The sequence below is a fragment of the Pundamilia nyererei genome, unplaced genomic scaffold (genome assembly GCF_000239375.1).
Source record: "Pundamilia nyererei isolate P.nyererei 1_Seehausen unplaced genomic scaffold, PunNye1.0 scaffold00024, whole genome shotgun sequence".
Taxonomy (NCBI): Eukaryota; Metazoa; Chordata; class Actinopteri; order Cichliformes; family Cichlidae; genus Pundamilia; species Pundamilia nyererei.
Genome location: NW_005187425.1, coordinates 1,124,130 through 1,151,075, shown reverse-complemented (window position 1 = coordinate 1,151,075; position 26,946 = coordinate 1,124,130). Strand labels below are relative to the sequence as shown.

General features: G+C 38.2%; 2 protein-coding genes across 2 annotated transcripts; both read right to left on the bottom strand.

Moving 5' to 3' along the window:
* Positions 1–204: 204 nt before the first annotated feature.
* Positions 205–12,408, bottom strand: perp (p53 apoptosis effector related to pmp22). Its single transcript, XM_005727335.1, has 3 exons — positions 11,998–12,408; positions 5,347–5,484; positions 205–2,970 (listed from the first exon to the last, which is right to left on the bottom strand). Exons 1-3 carry the CDS (start codon positions 12,200–12,202, stop codon positions 2,759–2,761), a joined length of 555 nt encoding a protein of 184 aa, XP_005727392.1. The 5' UTR covers positions 12,203–12,408; the 3' UTR covers positions 205–2,758.
* Positions 12,409–16,419: 4,011 nt separating this feature from the next.
* On the bottom strand, positions 16,420–25,772 carry LOC102199911 (transmembrane protein 26-like). The gene is made up of 6 exons (XM_005727333.2): positions 25,456–25,772; positions 24,638–24,734; positions 24,319–24,402; positions 19,755–19,963; positions 19,526–19,605; positions 16,420–17,962 (listed from the first exon to the last, which is right to left on the bottom strand). Exons 1-6 carry the CDS (start codon positions 25,644–25,646, stop codon positions 17,670–17,672), a joined length of 954 nt encoding a protein of 317 aa, XP_005727390.1. The 5' UTR covers positions 25,647–25,772; the 3' UTR covers positions 16,420–17,669.
* Between the last annotated feature and the right edge of the window lie 1,174 nt (positions 25,773–26,946).

The window sequence follows — 26,946 nt, the reverse complement described above, 5'->3', positions numbered from 1 at the left end:
AGTACTAAAGGAGCTCCCACACCCTGGAGCGTTCACTTTCTTAGCCCAGCTCTGTTGACTGATCTATTATTGTGTTGTGATATTTATCTCAAAACTACAGATATATGTGAATTTGACTTGTTTATGCACACAAACTTCACTTTATCATTTTGTCCGTATGAGCAATACAAAAATAGTCACTGCATTTCAACAAACACTCAGAAAATCTTTCCAAAAAACTCTTTATTGCATAAAAATACACACGCTACCAAAATTATTCAAACTACAGCAGAAAACCAGCTAGATTTCCAGTGAGACAGTCCCTATAGATCCATACAGTTACTAATGATATATAAAGCTGGAACTAAAAAGAAAAAAAAACAAGAAAAAACAGAGATCCATGCCTTGAGCAAAAACATGTCTTTGTTGCAATAGACTTAGGAAGAGTAAACCTGCCCTCATTAAAAGGTATAAAATAACGGTTGTTATTTAGCAACAACTTTATACAATCTACATTTAATGCGAAACGCTTCAACTGGGTTGTGGCCAATAATCGAGAATCAATTACTAATAACTACTTCTTTGGAACTCTTTCTTTAATTGATTAGAAAAACTTCATCTTGCTTGGGCATGAAATTTGTCTCAACACGAACAGACTTGTCATAAGTCAGTAAAACCTGACTTACCAGTTAGATCGAACATTCAAGGATTCAGAAACACAACACTGAAGAAGCTAAGGCACAAGTTGTCCACACAGTAAGTCAGATGATTGTACAACATTGTTTCTGTGTCTTATCAGACAAGAAAATGTCGGCCAAAGTGGCATCATGAGAACTTTTGGCGGCCTTTAGAAAATACACGTTTGGTCATCTGTCAGCAATCTGCCAGTATTAAAAACACAGTAAACCTACTGAGTTCATCGCGAGTCCCTTTAAACAAAGATTTTGACCACCTAAAACAAAAATGTTAACACATTTAGATGTTCTAAAATAACTATGATGTGGACGGGGATATCAGTTGTTATCAAGTTCGATAAAGGTAAAAAAAAATCTGGATACGAGTTGTTCTTTTTTGTTGTTTATGTTAAATTAATCATTGTGTTCAGTGGAAATTTCTTTATATTGTCTTCCAGTTTAGAGTGGCACGCAGAGAAGCAACATGCACTGGAAACCAGAAAACAAGAAAACAACTTTTCTGGGATCACAGCAATCATCAAACTGCCGCCCTACTCGAGAAGTGTATCATTAGCCTTATTCATGATGGGGTACTGAAGGTGTTTTTGGCCGACAGAGGTGGAGAGGTGAGAAGTGAGGCTAAGAAAAATCTCAAAGAATTTAAAGATTAAGTTCCTAAAATCAGGTGAAGATTGTCTCTGACATTGTTTGTAATAAAAATTACAAGAAACAAAACACATTTTTCCAAAGTGAAGCAGAAATTGCTTCACTTCACAACTGTGTCAGTGTTTCCTACACTGTTGTTCGCCAAATCTGATCGCAATTTAGGCCGTGATTTAATTAAGTTATTAGAGGCATAATAGAAGGTTTGTGTTATAAATAGGTTTTTTGTGACTTCAGGGGAAATTATGAGCCGTTTCTCAGAATATTACTCCCTTCCTGCATATTTTTTAAAACATTTTTACTCTTACCTTCAATTGCTCTACTTAATAACACATCCAGACAAAACAGCACAGTGAACTCCCCCAGTTATATCCCTTTGGTAATATGGAAATTTAGAACAGAACTATGAAGACAAACAGCAAATGAATAAGAAAATGTATAAAAAGTTACAAACAGGAAAGTTGAACCACACAGACATTTTCTGTGTAACTTGATTACATTCCAGAAGCAAAGTCTCCTTCTTATCATCTATACACAGCAACATACAGAACAAAAGACACAGAAAAACTAATGATGGCACACAGGACAAATCCAAGAAATGACACTGAATGATTTGATATCCTGTGCAAAATATTTGACTCTGGATTGCTTATCAAGGAGATACAGACAAATCAGGCAAAAAAAAAAAAAAAAAGCTTTATACCTAACCTCCTTTAAGTTGAGTGCACTTAGGTGATCTTGCATTGACAATAAAGCACAGTCTCGTGGTCCATTTGTGAAATATTCACAAAATGTGAGCTATTTATTTGACTATATGGTCATTATTTTATTTTTTTTATTTATTTAACTTTTCTATACCATCCTTTTAGGGACACATAAAAACATGTAGTAAATATAGTAGGTTAACCCAAGCGATACAGTTTTCCTAAATATAACCAGGAACTTGTGTAACCAAACATATAGAATTATAAAAAATATCAAATCAAAAATCAAAATGAAGTGTAAAATTAATGTTTGTCTGTTTCTTGGTCCTTTGATTGACGTTTGCAACTATTTCACAAAGTGATGTGAGACTGTGTTAGAGAGTTACAGTTATAAAAGTACAGGTAAATTGATAAGTGTGTTTTATATGACAAAAACAAAAAAATAACATCATGATTATTATTTCTTTCTTAATAAATCGAAAATAGAGATCTGTGTACTAAAGTAGATGCAGTTCCCAATTGCAGTCCACTCCCAGTAGGAATTACTTCTTGCCTATAACTTCACTCACAGATTGTAGAAGAGTGGTTTTCCCATTGCTGGACCATATTAAACTGAATAAGCCATTGGAAATCTTTGGTGAAACGGCACAGTGTAAAAATGTTCAGTGGCCAGTCCAGATGCAGCTCAGAGCGAAAAGTGGAAATGGCTATGACTGGGTGGGTCCCCAGGTTTTTTCCTTACTCAGAAGTATAGAGGTATTTGACCTTTGCCTGGCCGCTGAGTTCATCCTCATATCTCGGCAGGCAGCAGAAGAGGATGGCGCAGCCGATAGAGATGATGGTGGCGCCCCAGCCAAATCCGTAGGCCCAGGTGTAGTAATAGTTACCCTCAAAGATCAGCTCATTGAATTTGACTGGGTAGATGATCAGAGCGATGATTTGGATAATCGCTGCAGAGAGAGACAGACAAACAAGGCTTGGTGCACAGTGTGAGGTGATAATCTACACTAATAAATCAACTAATGCCAAACTGCCTAAACCAGCAATGGCTCAAACTAATTGTTTTTGTTTTTTTTACTTTACTAGAAATGTTGTCTAAAGTCATTGTTAATGGTCAAAAGCTAATTCAGAAATTAGGGTTTCAGGGCTTTAAATTACAACATGATGAGAACTACTTCTTTTCCTGGGATAATTAAGCAAAGTACATATTTAAGTTTTATTTAAAAACTGATATAAAGCTATGTGTTAACAACTGCAAAATGCCTCCGGGTTCACTCCACTAAATTAGATGGAAAATTAAACTATGCAATAATGATAACCTATTATTACATTTGATAAGTTATGCAAGATCTCATTTTGGGGATAAATTGTTTAGAAGCTGATAAATGATCTATTGCATTTTTTATTAAGCAAGAAATAGAGGGAGATTTTATATAGCAGATTGGCCGAATAACTTACTCTCACAGACCAGTCAGTGGAAAGTAGAGTTCATTTTTACTGTGTAAATAAAAACCTACTAATAAAAAATATATTTAAACCATAAACTAGATGAGCAGAGTTTTAAAACCATTACAGAAAACAAGGAAGTTGAACATACTTAGTCAGTCATGCAGTCAACACTACACTGATGGTAACAGCAGGGTGTGAAAAATACCTTCACAAGCTTGTGTAAGAGTTTCATCAGCATATCAACATCTGGGAGTTCGAGGTGAGTTTTGGCAGACCTGTCATTATTACCAGGGATTATTCATGAGAAAGGTGTGACTCTGACTCAGTTAGATCCACTTTCCCATGGCAGATGACTATTAAAACAGCATTATTTTGCTTAGGAAAGACAGGGAGTGAACATAAACTACTCTGTTTCAACACGCACTTTCACATTAATTGCAAAGGCAGGCCTGAATTTTTGAACACTGCATTAACATATTAAAGGGGACGGGCCCCACAGTTCATCTACTTGACTGAAGCAAGCTCTTTTATCTCACTTTCTGTTCCTAATAGGCCAAATTTCTTCAGAGTCGCTTGCCTCATTAAAAAAAAATGCTTTGAATGGCAGATGTGTTGGGCTCCTGTGCTCACAGCCAGAGCCAACCACAGTAGGAATGACCAAACTAGGGATATCCGCTCTCTTTGACATCATACGGACACAAGAGTAAAGGCTTAACAAGTGAAGAAAATATAGTTTTGAAGGAATGCTTGCCAAAAATCATCAACATACTCTTCGTTTTCTATATTTCATAAATACACAGTTTAAATCAAACGTTCAAGTTTAGTTTGTTTTGTTTGATTTTTAACCACCACCTCTTTTTGTAAAACCCTCCACCAGACTGAAACTGAACTTCCTCACCCCACTATTTTGCACATTTTGTTCAAACACCCGACTTTATTTTAAAACTCCTGTATAATCAAAATCTCAGTTGCAGACAACTGCAACCGACAAAGTGATGTATCCAATCCAATTCAACATTTTTCTGTAAAATGCAGCTATAAAATAAACCCTGAATCTTGGATTTGATTCAATGTAGGATCATATCTTCAACAAGGAGCTGTGTGGGCTGAAACAGCAGCTGGGATGCCGTCGAATAAAAATAGGAAAATAGATTTTTGAGGTGGCAGTCATTTCTGCTATCTTTTTGGTGACTATTACAGTGTAAAGCAACTTAAAATAAAATAAAAAACACCCCACCACCTGTAACTGTGTCAGGGTCTTTCGTCTGTGAGGTGAGTCAGTCTGTCTGTCTGATAAACACACCAGCTGTTGCCACAGCAGCGTCACGCCTCAGGGGAAAAAGGCCTTTTCCTACGCTCACCCTCTTAACGCCAAAACACGCAGTCATTATCAGCGTCACTAGTTTTATTGTGTGATTGTATGCAACTCCCACATATTTCCCTTCCTTATTTTACAGTTTTGGTGTTGGTATAAAATAATATTTTCAGATTATTACTTTTTTTTTAACCTATTTTGCATATTGCTTCTATTTGGGAAGCTGCTGTCTGAACATTTGCAAGCTTAAACATGTTATTTGAAGATTAAAGCATCATATAATGGACCGATAAGACCGGAGGCATGTTTGGTATCAGTTTCAGAGGTTCTAATCTGTGGTTGAGTGTTGCTCTTCGTGTAGTTAAAAGTTAATTTCATTTACCAACAAAGAATATCTGAAACGGAGGGTTTTTTCTTCTTCTCAATACATGTCGCCAGCCCCACCTGACTTTGTTTACAATATTTTTACTGTGTAGATGTGGAAGTAATTATACCTGCAGAAATTAGGTGTTTGTGTGGATGCAAGTTTTTGTGCATGTGTGTGTGTGTGTGTGTATCTTACCAACAACGATCAAGAATGCTGCAACAGCAACCATAAGACCAATGTTGATGTTACACATCGCCACAATGGCCAAAATGAAGGCGATGATGAGGATGATTAGACCAATGATCATTAGAGCAGCGACTGCCTGGGCCCAAGCTAGAACGAAACATAAGCAAAAACAATTGTGACACTCAAGAAGAAACAAAAGTCTGAAAAGTTCAGTTTTTTTAAAAGGAATCTTTTTTTAAGATTTTCAAACCTGGTATATCAACAAGTGTTACAACAGTGTATGTCTTATACGCCGCACAAGGTACAACTCCCATTTCCATTTTTAAGTTAATTTTCTTAAAAACAAAACAAAACAAAAGAAAATCTCTGAATATGTTCTGTTAAAAATGTTGGCACATGTTACCATTAAGCCCTCAGAGAAAACAGCTGCAGAAAGTTACAACTGTAAAGCTGCGCACAGACTTTCCAGTCTTAGTGGGAAGGTTTCGGCTGCTTTATGCCTCAACACAGCTTTGGTTTTTCTATTTATGGTTAATGTTCACTAAAAAGATTCACGAAAATGAAGGAGGCAGCACTCTTTCTGCACTATTCATTCTAACTTTATTGTGCACCTCTGAAATCAAACCACCACCTTTTTGTAGAAGCTCAGAATTTGAAGCATTAACTGCTTACTGGGTCACATTTTATGTGTTAAAATTGTCCAAAAACAACAGTTTATGACAGCTCAGGATGCAGCTTGGTGGTAAATCCAAATCCCTCTCACTTTTGTTTGTGGAACTAAATGAATCATCTATTGTTCAATATGTCTACATGGTGTTTAGTTATTATTGCAGCTCCCCTCCCCAAGGCTGTGCTCACACAGATTGCAAAGTTACTAAGGTTCAAGCTGTGACAAATTTTGTTTTGCTCACACACACACCACACCCTTAAAAGCACTGGAATTCTCTAAAACTCTGTAACGTCGGCAGACATGCCTCTGAACTTTAGCAGAGATGCAAACCTCCCAAAATGCAAATTTTTCAATCTTTTGGACATAAACTGATATGAGTTGTTGGCCAAATACTCAGCGCACCACCAGCCTTTGAACAAATTATCATGTGACACTGCTGCTGTTTGCAAAGAAGCACCAAGAGGTGTTCATTGTATTGTGAATAGGTTTTACTTGCATCAAGGATTAAAAACAAAACTTCCTGAGAGTTTTAGGCTTTATGTAAGCTCGCCATGTGGATCAGCACAGCATTACACCCAATTTACTGATACTGGATAAGTTACACCCTAAATTATTCACAGCGTTTTGCCTGTGACTGTGTTCAGGTCATGGCCTACCTGCCTCAGCCCCAGGCAGCATCACATACACATCAGACTAGTACAACTGGTTCAGCCTTTCATACCCATGTCAACATCAACCAAGCTTCAAGCTCACCAGCAACACAGTGTTCTGCTTTTCACCAAACTAGACTGGTTATCAACAGTTTGATGACTTCAGGCTTATTGTGAGATTCAGTCCAATAAACTTACTACAAGTTTTTCTTCAAGAAGCAAAGCTCTCAAAATGAAACAAGTGAAACAAAGGAGACAGTCACAGAGAGACATGCTACTATTTCAGCTGTTTTACATGGTGTCTTGATTCATTATTGGTAGAAGAAAAAGCTTTTGAGTTTCTGAACTGATACTTTTTGCCATACGAGAATTAAAAACTGATATAAAAGCTCCTACACTTAACGATGACTGTTTAATTTAAAAATATTCATGGGTGTGTCCTTGTTTACTGGGTGAGCACTCGAAATGCGTGTCCCAATCACTCACACTTACTACTATCCAGCTGCTCAGCATCTGCTTTCCCCATTTAATCAAAACACAAAGACATTTGGCTGCCCTCCTACATTTTTACACTATCGCTACCCGCGTGCCTGAAACTGCCTCTAATTGCAAATTTACTAAAATGCCCTATTAGTATGATTATGAAAACATACACTGACTTTCCCATATTTGACAAATCTAAACCTTCAGATAATAAGGATAATTTAATAGCTTTTATTCTAAAAGCTATTAGAATAAGGCTTTCACAGAGGCAGCTGGGATCGACAACACCCTGCGCTCTCCCTGAAAGAATTTTAATGGCACACTCTCTTAACCAGAAACTCCAGTGTTAGAAATGCAGTAAATCGTACTAAAATAGCTCCTTGGTTTTGTTTTTTTTTACTTGGTGTTTGTGCATTTACATTTTTCACAGTTTGGGCTCAGCTAGAGAGCGGTGACAGTGAGTGGGCGATAAGCATTAAATCTCCCAATGCTGGTATTTAATTGAGGGCTAAAATGATTACTTGTGTGATTGTGCAGCTACTCAATTTGATTTCGATTTCACCAACTGGTAACAATTGTCATCTCAAGACACTTAATATTGTTAAGAACACTTTCTGTCTATTATTGTAGGATCTTTACCTTAACATATAAAGTGTCTTGAGGTGCTTTGAAGTATGAATCATCATGCCTGATACTTTTGATTGAAAATAAATCTGAAAATTACGCTCTGACGGATATTAAAGTGGCCTTTTTGTCATTACTCTCTCTGCACAACAAACTGGGAAGACAAGCAGCAGATTAATAGATAAAGAAAGCAGTGGTTAAGTATATCATTTGCAGCTATCTTAATCTGTTACTAATAAATAAGATATACAGACTGGCATGTATCATACTTAATCCTTGGAATCACTGTATCACTGTGTTTTCAAACAATGTATAGTTAGTCAGTTCTGACTCAGAATGGGCTGCTGTAATTTGAAATATCACTCTTCCTCAAAGTGATGCAAAATTCAAATTTTGCCTTAATGCTGTGCTCCCCTAACTGCCCTAACACACTCATAAGGGCGTGACAAACTTCTTTTGTCTCAGCATACTATCATATCACCCAGCCCTTTGCCATCCTCCATAGTCAAGCCTGTAATTATGCGATTTGTTCAAGCACTCATACCAGAACACTGAAACTGCTTCTTCCTATTTAAAACTGCAGTTCCTGAGAATTCAGTCTCTTCAGCTTTACAGGCAGTTGGCCTAAACGCCCTGAGGGGGAGTTAGTTTGGTCTGCTTCCAATATTCACAACATCCTACATCTTACACACACAAACTGTGCTCTGGTTGTGTTTGTTTCCTTAGTTTTCAGAATATCCCTACAAGTATTTAAGCCAGAGAAACGGCGGGGCCAAAATGTACCCTTCATCTAGCCAGCAGCCTTCAGGCAGCTTTGTTCTGCTTCTTCTTCTTTGTGTAACAGCTTCAGCCCCGCTGAGACTAAAGGACACCCGGCCAAAACAGTAGCAGAGAGCGGTTGAGGCAAATAAGGCTAGGTTCACACTGCAGGTCTTAATGCTCAATTCCGATTTTTTGATCAAATCCGTTTTTTTTTGTCTGCTTGTTCACACTACAAATAAAATGCGACAATATTGTTTGACTGATGGCCCTTAATATAAAGACTTCGGACTTTACGTTTCCCAATTTTTGCTTTAAGTTATTTTGTTATTTACATAATAATGTAGATAACCTAATAATTATCCCTATTGCTGTTTTAGAGAGGAGCGGTGCTTCAAAGGATAGTTGCAGGTTTCTGTCAGAATCTGCAGATTATACAGTACAAATAAAATGTTCACGTTTCTCCAACGTTGTCTTCCCAACAGTTTCACTAACATCTGGCTAGGAAGCGTTCGCGATGTCTTCTCGGGCGCTTCTCCAGCGCTGATAATTGGCGTCTGTCTTGTGTCAGTGACGTAAAAGACGGATTTAATGCGACCTGACCGTTCAAACAGCAGTCGCTTTCTAAAACATCGGATATGTATCGGATTCAGTACCACATAAGTGACCCAGATCGGATTTGAAAATATTGGATTTGTGCCGTTCACACTGTCATACCATGATCGGGTATGGGTCGCATAGGGTCAAAAAAATAGGATTTGATGCGCTTTCGCCTGCAGTGTGAACGTAGCCTCACAAAACTATTTAGCCTGAAATATCAAAAGAGATCAGAAAAATGCCAGAAAAACACTGACAACATGCTAGAGCTATAATACTCTCTTAACAACCACACTGGCAATTGTTGTTGTTGTTGACTTTTTGGAGCTGCTGTCACACAGCCATGGATATTTACATTAAACAGTCATCTTAATTAGGGCTGCAGCAAGTGGTTATTCCCATTAACAATTATTTTCTCAACTGACTGTTACAGTGAGGTCATTAAATATAATAAAACATGACATCACAGTTTAGTAGACTGTATGTGTTTTGTGTAAATAATACAAAACTATTTAGTGACATACAGTTAAGCTGAGGTGATCTGTTGAGCTGCTGATTAATAAAGTGATCATTTTAACCATGTTTTAAACTAAAACACAGGCGTGCATGCATAGTATGAAACACAAAAAAGTAATATCAACAGACATCTAAAAAATAAGGGCCATTTTCCTGTGAGTAAGGTTTTATGCTAAAAGTACTTTTTTTATGTACATATTGCACAAAAAATACCAGATCTTGCTTTGGGGCTGTGCTTCATGCTTAGATCTCTGGTTATGTTTTCTAGAAATGGCATTAAAGAGTGCAAGCAGCTCCTAAAATAATTACCACTGTGAATGGCGAGTCTAATAAGTGATGCTACATGTATGCTTTGCAGACCCTAATTTGGAGCTGTGTGACATTAGGCTGACCTAGGTGACTTTCAAAGAGTCTGATAAGAACAACAATAGTGTCTCTGTTGGCCACAGCAGGCGTGGAGCAACACAAATAAAGCCTGAGTAGGAGAGACCGAGAATACAAGTCTGTTCTGTTCTCAGTTATTGTTCCACATACTGGGTCTCCTTGTGTGTCGGTGAGTTACGTTTCTGTGGCTGACAGTCTTTGCTGAAGAATAAACTCATTAGCTGGTTCTCCCAAAATGGCCACGTCTGTGTGAAATTCTGCTTCTCTTTGGTTTGGGCTGGGAGAAGCTATTAAAGTATTTTAAATGTACCCGAGTTGTTTTTGTTTTTCCTGATATGGTTTTCGCTACCTGTGCAGATTCACAGAGTTCACAAAGTTCTTGTTCGTAAGGGTTTATTCAGGGTGCCCTTGAACCATTCTGATGAGTAAAAGTATTTTAATCCATTAAGTCATAGCAACAATGACCTCATCTGTCAACAGTTTGTCTTTATAGGTTTAATTTCTTTGTAAATCCATTTTTTTCAGGGGCTGTAATCAAAAGTGGACCTTCTGGTCACTAATAGTAAACCCTGAGGGGGGGCTGTGCAATTAAACAACTACTACTTTTCAAGAAGAACTTATCTCTGTGGTTGTTATGCAACCACCACAGTTGTGGAAACATATTTCACATATGGGTTGCTATGGGGATAGCACTATGAGTTTCACTGCTTTGATAAAAAGAGGTTTATACATTATATGTACTGTAAAATGCACATTAGTTATTCGTGTGTTCTAATATGAAGATAACCTTTAAAATGACATCAACCAAGGATTCTATAACAAGGATGCCACGATTTACACAAACACCATCAAACAGCAGCTCTGCGCTGTCTTTTATGAAGGCCACATTTAGTAATTATCTTGATGATAAGAACATCAATATCTTAACAGTAAAAAAGCTCAGGCTTCACTTACTAACAGGCTTTTAGTCATCTTTGGTGCCTGTTGGTTGCACCCATTTCTGATACTTCAGAAGTATGTTTTCAAGATTCATGCTAATCATGCCATTAATATCAAAATAACATTATTAACCATAAAGGGGGAAAAAAAGGGGGGGGGTGTTATGGTTACACTCCATATAAAAATTTACAATTTACTTATAAATATGTTTTCACAACCATAACCTAAGTGAGACTGTATCCACTATTAGTGTATTTTATTACGTTACCTTTGATCCTAATCAACATTCTATAAAGAAAAACTTCAACATCCCATATTTTTCTTATCATACAATGTTGCACAAAGGAGTTATTTTTCTATACTTCTTCATACGAGTCTTCTCTGTATTTGTATTCTACAAATACAAAAAAAACCCCACAAATAAGAAACATGATGTTCTTTACCTTATCTTCCTAATAATGGTATCAGCCCCCCCGCCCCCAGAAAAGAAAATTCTTCCTCCGCCAATGCCCAGGTTTCATACTGAACAGGATATTATGTGAGGACTCGTTTCTTTATTCATGATTCTTTTTGCTGCCGTTTATCTACGTTTGAATCGTTTTGCCTTCTTCGAACTAATGTTGTGACCCTTCACACAAACTAAAGAACAGAAAGCTATTTCAAGGAATGTTTCTCCTGGCGTGAAGACGTCAGCCTAGGAGGAAGGCACTCAGGACTTATTATCCAACAGCATTCAACCGCCTTTCTTTTAACTGCGTTTATTTAAGCTGGAGGTGATAAACGAGAAAAGAGTTAATGCTCGTGGAGACCAAAGTTCATTCCGCCTGCTTGCCTGACTGTTGCAGGCCTCCCTCCTCCCCTCAGCCTGGACTTCTTTAGCAGAGGTCAACACCCTGAAGTTACAATATGGGAATGTGGAATTTCGCACTGACTCGAGGTTTATTATTGGCTGCATTAAGGCATCCCATTCGCTCTTGTCGGATTATCTTTGAACAGCATATTGTGTATGGTTTATGTGTGAGGTAGACTGATACTTACAGAAGTCCATGAGCGACTGGCACTGCCAGTTGTCTTTTAAGCCGCGGCACTGCTTCCACATACTGGCGTAGTGAGACTTGGCGTCCTCGTCCTCTACCCATCCCGATTGTGCGCAGATGGCGATAAGGTCAAAAATAATGGCGAAGAGCAGAAGCAGGGGAATGATCCACCTGCATCGAGGGTAGGCGATCCCACAGCGAAACATGACCGACGATCAGCGAGCGTTGAGCGGTGTACACGGAGAGGAAAGGCGAGCAAAGGAGCCGAAATCTGTCCGCTCAATGTCTTATGCGTCTTTGCGCAGTGACAGTGGGTGATGTGAGGATATAATATAAAAAGCTCCAGCCCCACCCAAGAGTGAAACGTACCCGTCAGCCAGGTTAGGATCGTGAAGGGCTGGGCTTATTTGGATACAATAGCAAAGTATAGCCCAGCCCCACTCAGTGTGTCATATTACACACCCAACAACCGGCCTGTGACCGTTACTGTCTAAGCTCGAGTCCTGATCACAGAAAGGATTGCGTTTAACAGAAGATAGTTGAGCTGAATGCTGCAGAGATGTACTTTTCTTTTTCGGAATTCCAACAGGTAGTAATGGGTGATGTGCTGTGAGGTGGAAAATATAAAGAGAGAGTACAAAATAAATGTAATAAATGTAAAATGCCACAAGATGGCAGCCCAGCTAACCTTAATATTTTCTTTAAAGGTAAGGAGGTAAAAAACAACAACAACACACAGCGTTTGGCTGTATTTATTCTGTATGCCTTTATGATTTTTACATGGAACTGTCTATCTAATCAAAAATTAAATGTATGATTCTGTAACTTATTGAATCATCTTTAACGGCAATAACTGTATATGGAGGGATTTTGGTCCACTCAGGTCCCTGTTTGAGCCATGCTTTAATTGTGAGACAGATGATCTCATATTTGACTCTAGAGTACTTTGGTATAAAGTGAAGTTCATGGTCAACTTGACTGCAAAGTGCCCAGATCCTTTGGCTGTAAAACAAGTCCAAATCATCACCCTTTCATCATCATGATACAAATAAGGGTTTTTTTATGGGGCTTTGCTGTGTTTATGGGGTTTTAGGAAAACCTAAGCTGTGCTGCCAAGCTCATTTTAGATAGAAGAGGCTTTTCTCCTGGCAGCCCTTCCAAACAAAATTGTATAGCTGCTACTTACATCCTTAATTCTTATGGAAGCAGTGAGGGTGTATGTAGTTTTTCCAAAGGATTGCACAGAGTCCTGTGAAACCTTTATTCTTCAGATGAATGTAGGTATCTCTTAATAAAGAAGTAAATTAAAAAACATACTGTGATTGTAGATTACTATAATAAACTGTTAGACAACACTCAGTTGTCACCTTTGGAGAGCACATTGGACTTTTTTTGGTCCAACACCTAATTACAGTTTGCTTGTTTGCTTTAGCACATTTCTCACAAGTTCTCAGTTCTGAAGATTTCTTTTGCAAATTAGAGCATGCTTATGTATTCAGAAACCCCCCCACTTCTGCAAAAGCTGTAGCTCACTGGAAATACTTAATTCATGTGTCAAAATGTTTTTTGTTTTTTGTATTGATCAAAGAGTAATGACTACCAGAAATAGATAAATTAATATTTAGTCACAATTACAGTAGCAATGTGTTCCTCATCTTCTAATTTTCTGTTAGTTTTGTGACATTGAATCTCTGGCATACCAGTTATTTTCTCATGGTAACTCTGTGCTATTATGTATCAACATTAACAGTTTTTAGAAATTAATTTCAAGGCCAGTGGTTTTATTTATTTATTTATTTGTAAAGAAAAAAAGACCTTTTATTTCCTAAACACAATACAGTAAACTACAGGAGCGTGGAAAAAACACCAGGACTGCGCAGAATGAGACATGCAGACTATCAGTACCAAAATGTGCAGAACCTGATGCTCTCCCTGGCGGCATAATGGAGGAAGAACTAGTATTAAATCCAAATCCATCCTCTGCAGTGTTCTGCATCGTCTTATGTTTTGTTCTACATGCTGCAAACACTCCCACTCCTCCTTCTCTTCAGCAGGAAGACTGCAGCTTCCATAAAGTATACATAAGAGATTACTTACACCAACAATTAAAAAACACCAACGCTTCCTTGGGGTTGACAGTGCATAAGAGAGGTGAAGAAGAGAGTCTAGGTGGAGTGGGTGGAGATGAGTGTCAGGGGTTCTTTCTAACAAAAGGATAGCAGTACGAGTCCGACCTGTTATGATATGTGGTGTAGAGACGGTGGCGCTAAGAAGAACACGTGGAGGACAAATTGAAAGTGGCAGGGTTGAAGATGCTGAGATTTTAACTGGGAGTGACCAGGATGGAGAGGTTAGATATGAGTACATCAGTGGGAAAGCTCAGGATGGAGACAAAGTCAGAGAGGCAAGGCTGAGATGGTTTGGACATGTGTAGAGGAGGGACAGTGGTATGCATATGGTGCTGCCAGGCAGGAGGAAAAGAGGAAGACCACAGAGGAGGTTCATTGATATTGTGAAGGAGGACATGATGGAGGTTGGTGTGACAGAGGAGGATGCTAGGGTTAGGGTGAGATGGAGACAGTCCCCTAAAAGAAGTGGCTGGTAGAAGAAGCCAAAATCTTCATTTATTTATTTATTAATATTATTATTATTATTTGAAATAAAACTTGTCAGCTGATAGAAAAAATACACGTTTTCACAAAAAGTTATATGCAACCAATATTTGTTTTTAGTCATGGTCCTGGCAGGCCAAGGCTGTTTTTCTTCTTCTCTCTTTTTCTCTCTCTCACTTCTGCCTCCCCCTTCTCAGGTGGAATTGCCCACCCTGAGGTGACTCCAGTTTGAGTGTCCACACTCTGCAAGATCATTGGCTCCTTGGTATTGCATGGTGTTAAGATTGCTGGAAAGATTTTGGTGCATTCCTCCAAACTCAGCTTACCTGCACTTTCAAGTGGGACGTTACCTGTCAAGAGAAATATGCTTACAAGTTAATTTCCTGCCCGCTTTCCACCACTCTCTTCTGTTCCCTCTCTTGATTTTTTCAGCCTACTTGTTTGGCCAGTGCAACCTGCTAAGAAGAAACACAGAAGTAAACAATTTGAAACTGTATCTGCGATCCTCACCTTAGTCAGCTCTTACGTGTCCTCTTCTCTTTGAGAGAAATCCCCATTTCCCTGTAAAGAGTTCACTTCCCTGTGTACTCACCTGTTTCAAAACTCTTCAGAATTCTGTAAACTTTAAAGCTGCTGTGCTTTCTCTTGAGTCCGGTGTCACTTTGATTATGATGAAAACATTATCAAATGATAACAAAGAACAAGAAATGCTCTAGCTAATGTGCACAGATAGCAACTCTTACGGAGGTTTTCCACAGTTATCTTTGTCTCTCTGTCAGCCCTTTGAATACCTGCATGTTTATCCAAATAACAGGCAAAGTCAAACTGGTGACTGATATTACACAGCCATGTTCAGTTTCTTTCACTGTAATCTTCATGCTCATGAAATGAAGACTTAGCTCAGAAGGCGACGCGCATATTCAGAAAACTTTTATGCCACAATGGGCAATTCAGTTTGACAGTCCACCATCATAATAACCATATAAAATTTGGAATAAATAAACAAACTACACGTAGGTACAGTTTTAAAGTCTCTGGGTAGAACCCAAACATAGATTGAAGATGGAATAAGAAAAACTACTCAACATTCAGCAGCTTATTAGAAGACGATATGAAAGATTTTGAGTAGCAGTTTGTTTTTCCCGCAGGTGCAGGACAGCACCAACCTGAGGGCAACAACATAACTTCTCTTAAGAGAACATGCTTTGGTTGACAAATAATGCTTTTTGCCTTCTGAACAGATGTTTCTTCCAAATCGAGTTCACTTGCTGTTAAACTAACTCTATTTTACTCAGGGTATGCAAACACTACACCTCAACACACAGCTTTGAGATGCAAAACTTTTATTTTGGATTTTTTGGATTATTGTGGCAGTCTGTGGCTGCTCTATTAAAAACAAACAAACTCCAGTAACAGTTTGACAGCAGCCACAGTGATTTGACAGAGAGCTCTAAGCTCAAATAAAACTGACTATGATTATACAACATGTCAAAATCTGCCCACAGATGGCATCAAAGTGTTAATACACTAATTGTCCACAAAGGGGAGACAGCAGACAGGTTGCAGAATTGAGTTACTGTAAAAAATGATCAGCTTTACACAAAATAAATATGCTTTTAAGATTTTTTTCCTTAAAGTGATTCAGCTTTTACTTTAAGGTGAGGCTGTGCAGAAGTCAAGTGACTGCTGAACCTTATAATTTATACTTTGTATCAGAATTAAGATGAAATGCATGCTCAGAGGTTTGAATTTATATCTGTGAAGTGAAACAGGTCAATCCACGAATTCTGCTGTAAATGATCAGTTTAATTCTGAAACAAATGCTTGTTCAGTAAAGTAACGGGAGGCAGAGCTACATCATTTAATGATGTTTATTAAAAAAAAACCAGAATTACAGAAAAAATAAGACCTTGACAGGATAACTTGCTATTTCTTGCAGAAATCTGGGAAAATAATGCAGTCAAAATAGCATCACCAAACCAATACGAATAATTTGAAAACAAAAATTGCTGGCATCTTAAAGCCTGAGGTGAAGTTTAAAGGTCTTAAAAACAACGCAAACAGAGCTCCTTACCTGAGTAAAGTTTAACGGTGTGTTTGGTCTCTTTAACAATATTGCACGAACGATAAGATAATTCACCCACTTCAGGGATTATTTTACATTTCTCATACTTGTTAAAAAAGAAGGGGGGCGTGAATTACTTTTTAAGCATCACCATCCAAGAGGTACAACTAACCATCAATCAAGGTGTGGAATAATTATCCACGCTGCTAAAGTTCTTTTCTTTAACAGCCAGCTGCTGGATCAGGGTTTGTTTTAGTCAGCCGGAACGTCCTGTCTGCGTTAAGACAGGAAAAATGCTGTCGAGTTTTTTGTCAACACCTCCTAGCCTCTGAGCCATTGCTCTCATCTTTTTTTCTCTTCCTGTTCTTGGTGACCTCATGTCCTCTCAGATTAAGCACAAAAGTCTTACCTGAAAGTCTGGGACTTCAGTTATTTTATGCTGCACTGACAAGCAGAGGCACTGGAGCTACTTTAAGGCATTGTGGAGTGTTGACAGGCTTAGTGTTGTAGATTTTCACTATTTTCTTATATGGAGATATTTATTATTGTGACCGCCACACCTTTTTCCTGTTCTGCTCTGTTTCCTTGTTTTGCTGTGTCCCTGGTATGCTGTTGGTCACGTAAGTCATTCATTCAAACAAACAAACAAACAAACAAACCAGTTTATACCGTGCATAATTGAAACTAACATTTAGATCATGTATTCATAACCGGATATAAGTACTACATGAATGAGTTGACAGAGATTTTCATAGGCTGAACTGGATGCTAAGCAGTTAAGTCACATGTGGACTCTGAACTTAGCTGTTCAGCATATCCGAGTTTTCTGAATTCTGTATTGCACACAGTAGAAGTGTGTGAAGAAAGCAGAGAGCATTCAATTCTTTTTATTTTCCTGCTCCAGGTGTAGTTTTCTTTTTAACTGAAAAATCTTTAAAAAATTTGGTGTAAAATCCTCCCAGACCTCCGTTTACACTTGTTGTTTATGCATCAAAGTCATGGGATGGCGGTGCCCCCGGCATTATTGTCACTGGAGGTTCTGAAGTCCTGACATATAACAACAAACCTGTACAAGTTCAGTGCAACCACTAGGAAGTTCTTAATGGCAAAAAAGACAAGCATCTGGTGGAAGACTTTGAAGCAGGCCATCACAGTGAGCCTGACACACAGAAAAGGGCCGTCCTGGATGAACAGCGCCTGAATGATGTTCCATATGTCAGTGCTGTGCTTAGTCAAGAGAGACTCCTGTGCACCCTGATCAGCCTCTCTGCCAGGTGTGGAGTTCACCACTATGTCAGATAAGGAGACAAAAAGCAACAGATTGGGAGTGAAATGAAGGTTTCATTCAGGTAGCTTGATGTAGTCTGACAGACGCCACACTTGCTTTTTAGAGCAACTTTCCCTGCTATTGTTTTTCAAGAGGTAAATCTTTCTTCTCTAAAGAAATGCTGGAATAGTCACACATAAAGGATACCTATTATGCTTTTCCCTTGGACTTACATCTTCCCACCCATAAGAAAGTTAGCCAATTAGAAGAAAGCTGGATAAAGGGGAGGGAGAAACAGTTAGAACAGCTTACTTCTTTAAGTAGATCAGTAGATAAGAGGAGGGGCATCACTAAGACCTACAGTTAAAGCATCATTTTTAGCCTTTAAATGGCTAAAAACAAAAACAAAGGCTATCCATTTATTGTTTAGCTGTTTAAACCTCAAAAAAGTCTAACCTATCATAGAAGTGAAAACTCTTCACATATGCACAGGACTCCTATGTTACCCAGTTAATGTGTTTGTTGGAGTGTAATGGTTTACATAGTCACATAGAAAGCTGAGGGTTCCTGATTTGAGGACAGTAGGACACACAAATTCCCTGGGAGTTCTGTCAGGAGGGGTAGCTGGTATAAAAATCTATCAGATCAAATATGTAGAGCTAGCCAAATATTTGAATGTCAAGTCAAACTATAAACAGTCTTTGGTGGTTTTCCTGTGTTATAGGGGGATGGGGAAACCATGCTAGTGTAATTGGAAAGTCAAGCTTTTAAACCCTTTAATCTTTAATATATCCAGTGGTTGTTGTCTAATTTCTTTGAAGAGGGTTGATGAGGTTCACGCCTTTAACCATCAAACATTTTTCAAGATCCTTAACCTTTCAAAAATGTATTATAATGCTTGACCATATACCCTATCTTAAAGATTGTAAGATGTGTCAGAAACTCCAGAATAGCTTCTAAATTGATCTTTTTTTTCTCAGTGGCTGTTTCCAAAGTCAACTCTGCATTATATGAATATGTTGCATTTGTCTATCAATTCTTTGTGTGTTTAAAAGAGATCCAGACAAAGTGAACATGGCTCTCTGTGTGCAAACACAGAGTACTAAGTGCTCTAAATGCACTGCGATGGTAAAGATGCATATAACTGCATCATTAGGGTTACTTATAAATTATGAGATGGGGTTATAGAGAATTGAGATCATTATTAGGGTTTGGCAATTTCAAGAACACAGCGGCCTAATAAGAGATTCCTCTTCTCAGGTAAAATGAGAACTTGAAGCTTTGTCAATTTATCTCTAATTATTTGCACAAATTCCCAGTTCTGACTACTTCATGTAGCAGGTTTTTTAAGTATAGGTCTGAAGGAAGCACCATTTCCATGTCGGTGGCAATGCCCTTTGGTTTTGATACTCGGGAAGTGATGGCACTAGGGAGAACTTATCTACATCACCGTTTACTCCCTTGCAGTTGATGGGATGTTTGGCAAAATTATAAACATGTTGAATTACTAGGGAATTAGTGTCTTTATGGTGTAGGCCCTTAATAAGCACTAAAGTTACATTTTGATACACTAACACGCACTGACCTGCTAGATGGAGTGGAAATTGCAACATACTCCAGGTCCATACACCTAAGATGACATAGACCAGCATATCATTGTTATCTCTGTAAAAAACAAAACAAAAAAACACGGTGAAGAAAGAGTTTCACTGCTTATTTCAGTTATTGCATTGACATATTATCAACACATGTACATGGCTCTGTGTGAAATTAAAATAAATGCCCATGGAGATGGAACATGATTAGTCACCCACTTGATATCTGATAGTGTCTCACTAGTAAATTCCAGGATGTCCGCTGCTGTGCCAACAAAGATTAGAAGAAGTTGAGACAACTCATCTCTTGTGACCCCGCCTCCCAAGGGCAGGAGCCACTTCCCCACAATGAGCAGGATGAGCAGGATCTGATGGAGAGCCAGGATCCAGTCATTCGCACAAACAGCAGAGAAAAAATTGCCAATATCCTGGAAAAAGAAAAGACATTAACAGATATTTAAAGTTGGTTTAAACTCACTTGTATACCTGTAAGAATGCAGAAATTAGCCCTATTAGAACAGATGTCAACATGAACCTTCGAAGAGAGAGTTCATGACAGAGGAGGATAGAGGTGGGGTGGGAATCCTATCCTTTATGACCAAAGAAAATTGGTCAAAAGACAATTCTGATGGACTGACCGAGTTATAAGTATCGGGTTTCACCCAACACCCACTCTTACCTTGATAATAACTAGCATCAGAACTGTCTTTTCTGCAACTGTCAGTAAAAACTGACCTCGGTTCAATTAAATTGGTGTTCCTAATAAAGTGCTCAGTGACTGTAAGAGTAACTGACACAGTTGCAAACCACACTAAAACAGAATTTAATACATCACTTACCACAAGACGTGACTAAATTATCTTTTACGTGTTAATATTAGATTTGGATGACAGTGGTAGTTTAGTGTCAGGGGAACACACCACATTATACTTTGTCAACACAGCCAAACTTGGCATTCACATGATATCATTGTATGTTATCATATTTCAATGGGATTTGTTGACAGTAAGAAAATGAAGAACATTGCCAGAATTAACCTTCAGTGATTTTATCATCCCACACAACATTGTACATTGTTTTTATAAGTGACACGCTGCAACTAACTGCAGCCATTTTTAAAAAACGTGTTTTTTCTTTCATCTCCTGGGAGAAATGGGTGTGGTGGTTGTGGTCTAGTAATTGTTTATATAGTCTGGTTTAAATCACTCCTCTTACTGTTATTGGTCACTGTAGTATTGGGGCTCATGTGTTTCCAATCAGTGTAGAAAATTTAGTCTGTTTCATTTGTAATGTTTTACAACTGCAGTTTTATTCAGTGTTCTTAATTGCTGTGGCTGTAAAAGCAACTGGAGATTATTCTGATTGTTATGTAGATGCAGGCTACTTTTGCAAGTTTTAAAAGTCATACAATATAAAATAGTCTTTGCAGCTACATTGTGGCCTCACTGTTTGACAGGTGTCCTGAAATGTAGTGTTTGTATGCTAACTACGTAAAACAGAGTTATTTTTTCCACTAAGTCTTCGTTTCAGCTGTATGACGTTTACTCCATCTCACCCTGTCACACCAACCCTCTCCATGTCCTCCTTCACTACACACATGAATCTTCTCTATGATCTTCCGCTTTCCTCCTGCCTTAGCATCCTCTGCACATGAACAAACCGCCTCAGCTTCTCAACTTTGTCTTCAAACCCAACGTACCCAATGAAAATCTGCAAATATTCAACGTCCCGCCTCTCGTCTTTCTCTCCAAACCAGACATAATAGCATGTCTCACCATCATCTTGCAAACCTTGCCTTTCACTCCTGCTGCTGTTCTTCTATCACAAATCACTCTGAGACTGCCTGCACTCTCTTCTTCACCACTCTTGTGCACTGTCTGTTACTTTGGATGGGTAACCACAGGTATTTAAACTCAGGCATCCTCTCACGCTCCAAAATTGTGTTAAACAATCTGATCAAAAAACCCATTGCTGTTTCTCCTGGACATCTTCATACCCCCACAGGTAATCTCGGCCAGCAGCCCCGCTTCATCGTCTTCACAGTTCCCCTCTGCCTGTTCTCCATTTGTCCTCCCCTCATTCTCTTTTAATTAATCTGTGAGTTCCTCAGAGTACTTCTCCCATCTTCTCAACACACTCTCCTCATTACTTATTTCCATTTGTAAGAAAACCATCAACGTGAAAAGCTTTCAAAACAGTTTGACTGCACAGGAAGTTTCAATCCTCTTATTTTAATGACCTCCTGAATTAAATATTGCTTCCATTATCGAAGGTTTATTCTTACATCATCTGACGCAAAGCACACCCATTTAGAAATGACTGAAATGCTACTCTTGACAGTCATTTTGATAGTGATGGACCCAGCCAACTGATAGACTGAGTGTTTGGTATTGACTTATAAATGCTCTTCATATTACGGATGAACTGTGGGACTCTATCCTTGGCCAGGTTCACAATATATCAATGTGTGCTCGACATACACTTATCCAATTTAAGATAGTTCATCGGGGGCATTGGTCCAGGGGTGGACCCAGCCTGTATAAGGTGTGGGGGTGCTCCTGGTACATTGTTTCATATGTACTGGTCCTGCCCTTCTTTGTCCACCTTTTGGAAATCTGTTTTCCATACCATGTCTGAAGTCTTGCAGCATCAAATTGAACCAGAGCCACTCTGTGCTATGTTTGGTGCAGTCCAGAATCTGAATCTGTCCAACTCCAGACTCAGAACATTAAACTTTTCATTATTGTTGGCCAGGCGAGCTATACTGCTGAAGTGGAAAGACTCTTCTCCCCCCTCACACACACAATGGCTAAAAGATATAATGTCTTGTATGGATTTAGAAAAAAATTAGATACAGTTTGTGGGTCTAAAAATAAATTTTATAAACTGTGGTCCCCCTTTCTGGACTTCTTTGAAAGGCCCACAACTACTGTTACTGAGTAGTCCAAGGACCCCCCCCCCCTCTTTTTTTTCTTTTCTTTTATGAGTCTTTGTTGTTTTTTGCTTTTGTTTGTTTTTTTCTGTTTTTTGTTTGTTTGTTTGTTTTTTGGTTTGTTTTTTTGTTTAGTTGGGCAGCAGGCTGCCAATTATTTGTTGTTTTATGGGTTAAGGGATTGAAATTTTTGAATATTCTGAAGCATTTTGTGTTATTGTATACATTGTATTGGAACCTTTGTCTAATAAAAAGACTTTTGAAAGTAAGACTTATAAATGCTCTTATTGCTTATACTTATTTGACTGTGACCTGTGAACAGTGAGGTTCCTGAGAGGTTGATTGTTGGATCCTTTATCCTTCAACTTATTGTTTACCTGAAGGATTTGTACTGTATGCTGGTGATATTCATCTCAAATCTCATCTATTCCTTTCTTGTTGAATTACTCAAAGCGTTCTTATAATAAAACACAATTGAAGATTGTTCTTTTTCTTTGATCACGTCTCTCAGCTATTCATAACTTCTCTAGTTATCAAATACTCTCCATCCTCAGATAAAATTTAATGCAGTGCTGCAGAAGCATAAGTAAAGCAAACCATGTGACTGAAATTCTGCTGTGAACGTGAAAACCTGAGTTCCTTTGAACCAAAATGTCATAATATTGGAGAATTTAACACTAAGAAAAAACAGTTGAAACTGTCGAAACAACAAATAAAATGATCATCACTGACTGCAAGCCTTCAGAACTTCTGTTTTTCCTATTAGTGGTTACTTTCTATGTTGTTCAGTCTCTAATGCCAAAACTAGACTGCCAGTCTTGTGATGTTGAAATCTTTCTAAACATATCGGAATCAGTCTGTACGAAGCTTTCCAGTTAAGTCTCTTCAGGGATCCCTTATTACACAGTCAGATTTCAGTTCCTGATAACCACGTCTCGTATTCTTTGCCCTTGAAGAGCCTGGCAGCACTGTCCACAACTAAATTGAGAAAAGACATGGACGCTGGTATTTCAATATACAGTTAATACAATTTAATAGAAGTTAATAGAAAGAGAATATGCTTTACATATATATTTATATATATTTTCCTAACCCTGTGTGTGCATATAAATAATTAATAATAATTTATATGCACATACGCATATAATAATAATTATTTAAACAATAATTACTGGGGGAAAGGTTAAAGTTTGTGCATTGCAGACAGTGTGTCTGATGACGAGGTTATTCTGGGATATACATTGTGAACTTAAAGTTTCAGTATTACATTAAATCCACACTTCTGTGTAAAGAGTTTCCAAGAACTATTTCATTAAATCACCCTGAATCTCGAATTTTAAAAGAGACTTGACAGATTTTTTTTATATTATATGGTTTGCTAAACATTTTTGTGTTTTTCTTTTTGGCTTTATCAAAGAGAAACAGCCAGCAGGCAGTTACAGTAGCTTATCATCAAGAAGCAAGCTCTGTATGAGGTAAAACTTCAGCCTCACGAGCAAACACCTGAAGCCCAAGCTGTGGTTTTTTATGGTGAGCATTTGACTGTTTCCTGGCTGGGAGCAGTGACTTTCTCATGAATGATTATGTGGCAGCTTTAAAGTGCTGACATGGCAGGCATACAGCTGTGAGCAGTAAAAGGGAACAATACAAAACAGATAGAACCAGTGGAAGTAAACACCAAGAGACTTGTCTAAGCAACTTTCCTGAGAATTTTGTCTGCCTTTAGTCAGTTCATTTGGAAACGCTCTGTTAGTTTCACGACACTATTCAACATGATATATTTGACTATGAGTGCCAAATGGTATAAAATCAGTTTTCTTCTTTTTTTCTTCTTCTTTCCATCACTCTTACCTTCAGGGAATCCGTGATCGTGAGGTTTCTGGAGGTCTTGTTTTGAATGAGGTTGTACAGATCCAAAGAATCAAGCTTTTGACACTGAAAGAGATGAAAGAAGATTTTACGGACTTAATTTCACAGGCTACTTATTATTCTCTTGTAGGTAAGCCTGTATAAACCGTAAACGTATATGAATGTATAATGAACTGTAGCTTTACAGAGCTGGAAGCCTGCAAACTTCCCACTCACCAACATCTGTTGTTAAATTACATGTTTGAGAAACAGGAGATTATTTTAAGCAAGTTATATAATTGATCTTTCTGGCATGGAGTACCTGAGGTTCGCTGTTCTTATTCTGCTGGTGGTGGAGCTCCAGGAGCCACATGGAGGGAATGATACTAATGAGAAACAGAAAGATGGGTGGGGAAAACCTGCAAGATGACCAGAATCATTTAGACTTTTTATTTATTTATTCATAATTAATAAAAAAGGAAAAAAAAACATATACAGAACTGATACCCCTTAAAGATAAATAAGATTACAACAGATACTTTTCATTTTGTTCTTTTGGAGATTTGGCAGTTTGAAATAATTATTAGTTACTGCCACAATATTGAGTATTTTATTATCACTTTGCTTCTAGTTTACTTCCTCAAAATACTACCACGCAACATGATTTTTAAAACAACAGATGTTCTGAGGCATCCATTAATCTCCTCAGTGATTGGTGGATGCTTCATTAAATGTACAGTCTTACACAATATAGCACTTCAATAAGTTGTTGAATGAAATGCAATATCACGCCAGAAAAATAGAACAACACAATGTATTTCAAGCATGCAGGAAGACAGGGGAGACTGCGATCTGCGATATGAGTTAAGGGGTACCACCCCAACTTAATGTCTTAGGACAGCTTAACAATAGCAGCAGAGGGACAGGCAGGATATAGGATGCTCGGGGGAGATGGGGGAAGGGATAAAGTTTTTGGGGGAAATGGTAAGCGCTTAGTTTTAGTCATATACTGTACATCTGTACATGCCACGTAGCTGTGCAAACTCCAGTCGTTAAGTAACATAATGCATACTGAAGGATAATATAATTACAGCCTTACAGCACATTTCCACACTCTTACATTCATGATCCACATCTCACCATTTGTAATCCTTTCCTTTCCTCCTCCTCAGGGTTATTATCATTTCCAGGACAAGCGGCAAAAAGAGGAAAGTTAGCAACCAGTAAAAGTCATGTTCCTTCACCCGAGTCACTCTCCACACACCGATGAGAGCAATCAAGATAAAAAGCGCTCTAGTAATGATCGCACTTATAAATTTAATCAGACCCATGTCGCCGGTTGCCTGCAATTTGGCACTGGACGCCGCAGCGGTCCCGTTATTCCTAACTGCACGGATACAAACGAAACTGTGACTCCAGCAGTGAAGTGGGGGAAAAATCGTTTTTCGCCAAAGTCACAAAAGTTTAAGCTCCGCCTTATAGAGTCAAGGTCCATTCACCGGCAACCTTCCGATTACAAGACGAACTGCCAACTCTTTGAGCCACGATCGAGAGTTTTAGCAACTATTTTATACTTATTAACTGTTTTTATACCCTTCAGTTAATGTATGAAAGGTCCACTGTATATATACAGGAACAAATTACCCATGTCCAAATGCAGATACAGTTTATTTACAGAATTGTGCAAGTTTGTTCTACACACAGTAATAGTATCTTTACAATTACACAACTTCTGCATTGCATAAACATTTGCTCTCAATCTTAAATATACAGGAAGATATTTTTGTCTTCATTCATTCATCTCCAAGTTGTCCCGAGCTACAGAGTGCACATACTGCAATATTCAGCACCATGAAATCTGTCTGTCCCTTACTGGGATACCATCTTTTTTTTATAAAGAGGTGATTGTTAAGTGGCAAATACCCTATGCTTGTATTTAGGTTGAGCACTTGAGTAAATGTAACTTCAGTAACTGCATTTTAATAGGATTATATTTGGATGAATCTTAGTTTGTAATTTTATAAAACTTGCATTTCTAGTAGTACTCAACTTGGGGTGTAAAATGCAGGTAAAGGTGGACTGAAGTATTTTCATGTTCACATACAGTTATGTAAAAAAGATCACAGGAGTCCCATGAGAAGCAAAGTACACCCTCTGATTTGGTAGCTTGTAGAACCATGTTATTGTAGCAATAACTGGAAACAATCTTCTTTACAACTTTATCAGTCTCTCACATCATTGTGGAGGAGTTTTGACTCACTCTTTTTTACAAGTCTGTGGTTATTCATTTATGCATAGCTCTCTTAAGGTCCTTCCACAGCATTTCAGTTAAGCTGAGGTCTGGCCTGGGTCATCAGAACACCTTAATTCTTTTCTTTTTGAGCCATTCTGCTGTAGATTTCCTGTTGTGTGTGGGACGTCCAAGCCTAAGCTGTCGAACAGATGGTCTCACATTTGACTCAATAATAGTTTGAAATACAGAGAAGTTCATTGTCGACTGCCCGGATACTGCAGCTGCAAAAGCAAGCCTGCAAGCTTGGATCATCACCCCTTCATCACCATGGTTTACATTTTCCATGAAGTATTGGATATTCTGTGTTTGGGTGTTTGCATTAAGGCAGATTTCTTGAC

Bases quoted from the DNA above. Each gene is read 5' to 3' on its own strand.
- perp (XM_005727335.1), bottom strand. From the start codon at position 12,202: ATGTTTCGCTGTGGGATCGCCTACCCTCGATGCAGGTGGATCATTCCC. The intron at 5,485-11,997 runs GTAAGTATCAGT...GTTTCGTTCTAG, and splicing joins CCAGTCGCTCATGGACTTCT to CTTGGGCCCAGGCAGTCGCT. The intron at 2,971-5,346 runs GTAAGATACACA...CTCTCTCTGCAG, and splicing joins AGCATTCTTGATCGTTGTTG to CGATTATCCAAATCATCGCT.
- LOC102199911 (XM_005727333.2), bottom strand. From the start codon at position 25,646: ATGGGTCTGATTAAATTTATAAGTGCGATCATTACTAGAGCGCTTTTT. The intron at 19,964-24,318 runs GTAAGAGTGATG...TTCTTTTTCCAG, and splicing joins CGATCACGGATTCCCTGAAG to GATATTGGCAATTTTTTCTC. The intron at 17,963-19,525 runs GTCAGTGCGTGT...TATCTGACATAG, and splicing joins ATTTCCACTCCATCTAGCAG to TGGTGAACTCCACACCTGGC.